The 6,985-nt window shown below is 48.9% G+C and overlaps 1 protein-coding gene across 2 annotated transcripts in view; it reads right to left on the bottom strand.

Moving 5' to 3' along the window:
• The window catches only part of USP43 (ubiquitin specific peptidase 43), a 61,991-nt gene continuing 55,006 nt past the window's right edge, over positions 1-6,985 (bottom strand). For both annotated transcript variants that reach the window (XM_029212676.1, XM_029212675.1), the window contains exon 15: positions 1-1,256. In XM_029212676.1, coding sequence (XP_029068509.1) covers positions 211-1,256 — 1,046 coding nt within the window. In that variant the 3' untranslated portion in view covers positions 1-210. The remainder of the gene's footprint in view (positions 1,257-6,985) is intronic.

The raw sequence follows: 6,985 nt of genomic DNA on the forward strand, positions 1-6,985 counted from the left end.
TTGTGGTCTGGTGGCATAAAGGCAGCCAACAAGGTATTTTTGGAATTAGGTGTTGGAAATGTAGATGCGGAGACCAAAAAATTTTTATTTTCAGGGGTCACAAGATAACTGTCTTCCCCAAATCCCACTCTCAACACAGGCTGCCTACAGATGCAGCTCAGTGCAGAGTCACGAGGATGCCAGCTCCACACGTCACTGGAACACACAGCGTCAGAAGCTGGACTCGGGCAACGTTTTCTTCCGACCTAAGGACAGCGTGTGGTACTTCACCTTTGGCAAGGTGCCGAAAGAAGTCTGCTCCCCAGGGACACACCTCTGTGATGTGCCAAGGGCAGTGGCCCTCGGGAGCCTGCCGGCCTTGCGAGGGAGGCGCAGAGAGCTGGGCGCGGACCGGACGTCCCTCTCCAGGGGGCTGGCGGGGCCCCTGGCCAGGCTCTCTCGAATCCTGAGGGATGGAGACGAACCCCGGGCCCGCTCATTCACAGCTGGGCTCTGCCTGCCACTCACCGCCTCTGCCCTGTCACTCTTCCTGCTCTCCCTCTTCCAAAACACAGACCTCAGAAAGGGGAGGGTTCCCTGTGGGACTCTGTCTGTCGCGGGGTCCCTTCTCTCCACATTAGCCCTCATCTTGCCAAAGGTATTTGGGCAACTGTCTGCACTGTTTCTAGATAACGTCGCAGCGCTGGGAGCCTTCTTGGGGGAGGGTGTTTGGCCACTGCTCCCTGCCAGGCCACTTCCCTTACAGCTTGTGGTCCTTTGGCCCTCCGGCCGGGCTCGTTTCCCGCCGTCCATTGAGGACACCACTGTGAGGGGCAGGTCACACTGTCTGGGCAGCCTGATATCCTGACTTGCGTTTTCCTTGAGGTTCCTTGCTGCGTTCAGGCCATCTGAGTTGCCAGGGACCGTGCAGCGGCCGGGGTGGCCCGAGGGGCAGGGCGCTTCGGCCAGCACTCTGTCGCCGGCTCGCCCGCTATCTTCACCCTTTGCAGAGAGGGTGGCGTTTGACTTCTCACCCCCACCAGCCGTGCCCGTCAGCAGCGGCACGATGGACTGGCTCGTGGACCGAGGTCTCCGTCTGGACTCCAAGTACTCTACCAGCTCGATGGATGCACCCAGGGGTTTCTCCCTGGAGCCAAAAGACCACCGGAGGGGCATGGTCTTGAAGGTCCCCTGCTTGGCTCGGGAAGGGGTGGGCACCTTCATGCTGCTGCTGCGGCCTTGGACACCCCGTGCCAAAGGCCTGGACTCCAAGCCTCCTGAAAGAGACACCAAGAGCATCAGTGCCCTAGTATCCCTCCGGCCGCAGTTAAGAGTAGCTGCAAGGCCAGTCTGTCTAACAAGCACTGACCATGCACCTCTGATGGATCAGGCACTGTCCTGGGTGCTGGAGACACAGCAGGGAACAAGACATTATGGTTCCTGCCCTCGGGAGCATCACTGTTTGCACCCACTGTCCCATGGAATCCATTTATATATTTGAAGCCACAGGGCAAGCCAGTGCCAACGAAGGTAGCTGCATGCCAGGCAGTGCAGACTCCCGAGAATACTCAGTCTCTGAGGCAGCTAGCCTAAGATTTAACATCATTTTCATTCATCTTTATATATGGCCATGAAACAGAATGCTCAGCAAAAGTCCCTGCTTTTTCAGGTCAAATTAGGTGCTTGTACTTTTCCAGTGCACAAGTCTCAGATATTCTACCCTGGGCTAAAAATAAGAAAAAGAAAAGAAGAGAAAAAGAAAAGTATTGTGTGTTTAATTCTCTCAGAACTGCCAGCTATACCTCCATTGTGTGTTTTGCAACATCTGTATATAGTTAGAAAGATGTTTTTGATATGTATTGCTAAGGGCGAAATAGAGTCTTGAAAAACACAGAGTAATCCAACTTGCAAAAATATATACACACGTATATGTGTAGATCTGTGTGTCTGTGCATGATGCGTGCATGTGAAAACATACAAAGAAGTATGGAGAAATAAATACTCCATGCTTAAATAAATAAAATGAGAAGGTGTAGAGGGAACCATGGGGGTGCTGTGTATTTCTGATTTTCTTCTCAATTCTTTCCTCAATCTCAACATTTCTAAAGGGAACAGACATATACCCAGGTTGTGTATTTGACACAGTCAATCAGTTACCCAAAAAAATTCTATTTACAATAGCATCAAAAAGAATAAAATACTTAGGCATTAACTTAACCAAGGAGGTGACTTGTACACTGAAAACTAGAAAACATTGCCAAAAGAAGTGAAAGATGACGTAAATAAATGGAAGCACATCCTGTGTTCGTGGATCGGAAGATTTAATATTGTTAAAATGCCAATATTACCCAAAGCGATCTATGGATTCGATGCAATCCCTATGAAAATCGCCGTGAGGTTTTGAACAGAAATAGAAAAACCCATCCTAAAATTCATATGGAATCTCAAGGGACCCCAAATAGTCAGTCACCAAAAAGACACATACTATATGATTCCACTCCATGAAGTATTCTGAGCAGCTAAAATCAGAGAGACAGAAAGTATAAAGGTGGTTGGGGAAGGAGGGAATAGGGAGTTGGTGTTTAACAGGTATAGAGTTTCAGATTTACAGATGAAAAGAGTTACAGGGATGGTGGCGGTTATAGGCCACACGACAATGTGAATGTACTTCATACAACTGAACGGTACACTTAAAGATGGTTAAGATGGCAAACAAAGTCTGGTATGTGTTTTTGGTTGTTTTTTTTTTTTCTCCCCTGGCTTGTGGGATCTTAGTTCCCCGACCAGGGATTGAACCCGGGAACCTCGGCAATGAAAGAGCAGAGTGCTAACCACTGGACCGGCAGGGAATTCTCTGTTATGTGTATTTTAACACAATTAAAAAGAAAAAAAAAAAGTTAAAAAGTCATTGGCCATTGTACCATTAAGACACTTGATTTATGAGATGGCTGCCACCACTGAGAAAGAAATCTTCAGCTGAAGCCCACGTGGCACAAGGACAGTCAGCCTCAGTCAAGGGCACCAGCCTCTCCACTCCCATCCCGGAGCACAAGTCAGCTTCCAAAATGAGCCAGGACCACAGCCACCAAAGCCAACCTCTGAGCTGTATGGAGAGGGACCGGGGTCCTCGGAGGCACAGGCGGGGGGCTCAGGAGGTCAAAGGAGCAGGTACAAGGAGTCCCCGAGGCGCCGGCAGGGAAAGCGCACAGACGTCAGCCAGTAGAGGTGCCAAGAAGGCGAGGGCGTGGAAGGCCCATCAGCTCCACTAGGCATCTGATAGCATCTCTGAGGTTCCGCGGATCTTGCCTTTCAGGTTTTTCACAGATAATCTTCCGTATTTTTCTTTTTCTTTAAAGTATTTCTTCAGATTAGCCATCAACAGACACAATCTCACCCCAAATACTTTGTAATTCCAGTCCCAATTGACGTTGTTGCTCCATCATTAAATTCCCACACCTTGGAAGGAAAAGAAAAAAAAAAACAAAAACCATTCTGGGGGCTGAGACACGTGGGAAGGTTTTGTTCCTGGTCCACAGCCCTGGGAAGGGCAGAAAAAGAGCAGCTTTGTGTTAGGAGTCACAAAGCGGTGACGTTCAGCCTTTCAGAACGGGAGGCCCAGCCCGCAGCCCGGGCAGGTGGCAGATGGCTTGGCCACGGCCTTAACCCGCTCTCCATTCTTCTCCCCGGGCACCCAGCACCGGGCGGCAGCTCATGTCACGGGAAACACAGGTGCCCAGCAGCGCCCAGCTCCTCTTGTGCAAGATGCAGTGAGAAAGCACCTTGGCCATCATGATTTTATTTCATCCTGTTTGTTGGATCTGAGAGGGAGCGAGCGCTCTGGCTACGAGGAGCAATGAATGGGAAAGCACCCAAGCAGATGCAGCACTTACTGTTCACCCAGTACCTTGCTTCTGGGGGAGGGGGAGGGTGGGGGATGGTAAGCCCTTCCCCTGGGGAGCCAGACCTCCAGGGATGCTGGGAGCTAGAGGCAGAGGTGGAGTTCAGAGACCCCTGAGCTATGCTTCCTTTCCCACCATGGAATCCGTGGCCTTGCTCACCCCGAGTCTGGCTTGAGAACCAGGAAGGGGCTAGAAGCTGAAGCCACACTGAGGACATGAATGGTTAAGTGCTTCCTGAGGTTGTATAAGTCCCAGGGCATACATAGGAGCTTCCCAGGTCCCCCAGAGCCCTGCTCACACAGATGGCTCCGGGGCAGCCTGGGGGCACAGACCCCACCACACAGGGGCCCTGGAGCCGGTGGACCCTGCACTGGGAAACGACACATCCGCTCCTCTGTGACTTTTTCTCCTGGGCTAATGAAATTGGTCACCGACCCGGCCTCACTATGTGTGCTGTGAGCAGGGGGTGGGGGCTCTTCTCACCATCCTCAGCCCACCTGCAACAGGACAAGACTTTTCCTCGTCCCGTCAAGGGTGTCCCCGACTTATGCACTCAATAAATATTTAATGAGAGCCTACTGGGTGCCAAGGACTGTTTGCAGTGCTGGGGATACAGCTGTGGATAAAGTACAATGTGCCTATTCCTTATTGGGCTTGACAAAAAAGCAAAAATACATCCCATGGGATGTAGAGATAACAGCTAGGATGAAGAAGAAGACAGGGTAAGGGGGAAATAGAGGGTCCTCAGTGAGGAGAGACCTGAGAGGTGAGGAACCTGCATGGAGATCTGGGGATAACAGGTTCCAGGCAGAGGGAGCAGCAAGTGCAAAGGCCCTGAGGCACAAGCAAGCTCGGCAGGTCAGGGAAGCAGCAAAGAGGCCTCCAGGGCTGTAACCAAGGGAGAAAACGGCCCTAACTAGGGGCCTTCATCTTCTGAGCCCCAGCCTGTATTTGCAGACATCTCTGTCTCTGGTTGCACGTGCAACCTGGGGCAAGCTTGACCCCTAAACTTTTCTCAGGTCCCCCAGAAAGTAAGGAGAGGCTGCACAGAGCAGCTGAGCCTTGTCCACTTCTGTGACTGAGCTGGCAGGACAAGGCTGGCGAGGGGAAAGGTTGCGTCAGGAGCCAAGGCCACTGCCCCGTCCATCATTCCAAGAACCACGGCCACTCAGGAGAGGGTGGAAGGAAGCCCCGATAGGCAGAAACAGAAAAATAAAAACACACCTAAGGGGGTCTGGCAGTCAGAGAATAAGAATAAACAGAACCAGGGGCTTCCCTGGTGGCGCAGTGGTTGACAATCTGCCTGCTAATGCAGCGGACACGGGTTCGAGCCCTGGTCTGGGAGGATCCCACATGCTGCAGAGCAACTAGGCCCGTGAGCCACAACTACTGAGCCTGCGCGTCTGGAGCCTGTGCTCTGCAACAAGAGAGGCCGCGATAGTGAGGCCCACACACTGCGATGAAGAGTGGCCCCCGCTCGCTGCAACTAGAGAAAGCCCTCGCATAGAAACGAAGACCCAACACAGCCCCAAAATAAATAAATAAATAAATAAATTTAAAAATAAATAAATACTCCTGTTCTCTGTTTAAAAAAAAAAAAAAAAGAATAAACAGAACCATCAGAACAGGCCCTTTTGAGCCGTTAAAGAAAAAGTGACAAAATAAAACGGTCAGGGAGATTCAAGTGCAGAACAACAGGAGACTGAAGAATGTGACTTCCAGGTTTTAAAATTCAGTAAATGAACTGAAGGCAGGCAGGGTCACTGTTAAGACTCAAATTAGTGGCCTGAAGTGATCTTGAAATTTATGACATTTGGTAAATTTCACAAATTTTATAATTGTGAAAGCAATGTTTCATGCCATAGAGCAAAATGACAAAGCGATAGAAATCACAGGGAAAAGCTAGGAGACTTGGAGGACAGATCTAGGAGACCCAAGAGGCAAATAATAGGAATCTGAAAAGCAGGCAAGACAATAATTAAACAAAAACAGCATTTTCCTAAAGAAAAGTCTGCATCTGTAGAAGGAGAGGCCTCCACAAGTCCCAGGCAGGTTTGAGGAAAAAACACAGACCCAGGGATATTCTGGTAGAATTTCTAAACTCCAAGGTCAAAGACAGAATTTTAAAAGCTTCCAGCCAGAAAGAACAAGTGACTCTCATGTGAAAAAGAAGAACTTCTCACCTGCAACCCTGGGGCCTCGTAGACCGTGGGAAAACATCCACAGATGCCCGAAAGAAAAGGACTGCAACCCAAGAGCCCTTCACCAGTCAATCTGCCATTCACTCCCCGGGAAAAGAAAATATTTCTGGCTCTGCAGAGGAAGAGCATGTTATGCATACCTGAAAAGAATTCTGACCAAACACTAAAAATCAGCCCTGAGACCTGAAGATAGAAGGTGATGAAAAGAAGACAGACAGCGGTGTCCAGCGCAATCGTGTACCATCCACCCTCACAGGGGACAGGTGGTCTTAGGATGTGTTACATGAAGTTAAGTTGGTGTGTTTGGGACAGGAAAGGGGCAGCAAGAGTGATTCTGATTACAATCTGGAACAGAGTAGGAAACCATCTCAGCCCAACCTAAGAACTGGGGACTGATGAGGGGGTGCTGTTGAAACAGACCAGAGAGAGCCTGGGAAAGCATCTCAAAGCTCTCATTTGGGGGGAATGACACGGAAGCATTAAAAGGTCTCATCAGGGAAAAGAGAGGAGGCAGTGATGAAACAGAATGACTCGCAGGAAATAGCAGGCTTCTCGTACCCATATGATAATTGGAAAATGCCTTTGATTTTAAATATAGGGAAGCATAAGGTAAGAATTAACAAGATGGGAAAGCATAGCACTTCCCACTGAACCAGGGGAAAATAGGGAACATACAGCAACATGATTAAATCAGTAAAAATAAGAAAAAAGAATCGGTGATAGAAATTTTACTTTAATGAAATGAATGTATATACACTACTATATATCAAATAGATAACCAACAAGGCGCTACTGTATAGCACAGGGAGCTATATCAATATTCTGTAATAACCTATAAGGGAAAAGAATCCAAAGAAGAATATATATATATATATATATATATATATATATATATATATATATATA

The sequence above is a fragment of the Monodon monoceros genome, unplaced genomic scaffold (assembly GCF_005190385.1).
Source record: "Monodon monoceros isolate NGI ecotype Baffin Bay Population unplaced genomic scaffold, NGI_Narwhal_1 Super_Scaffold_9, whole genome shotgun sequence".
NCBI classification, from domain to species: domain Eukaryota; kingdom Metazoa; phylum Chordata; class Mammalia; order Artiodactyla; family Monodontidae; genus Monodon; species Monodon monoceros.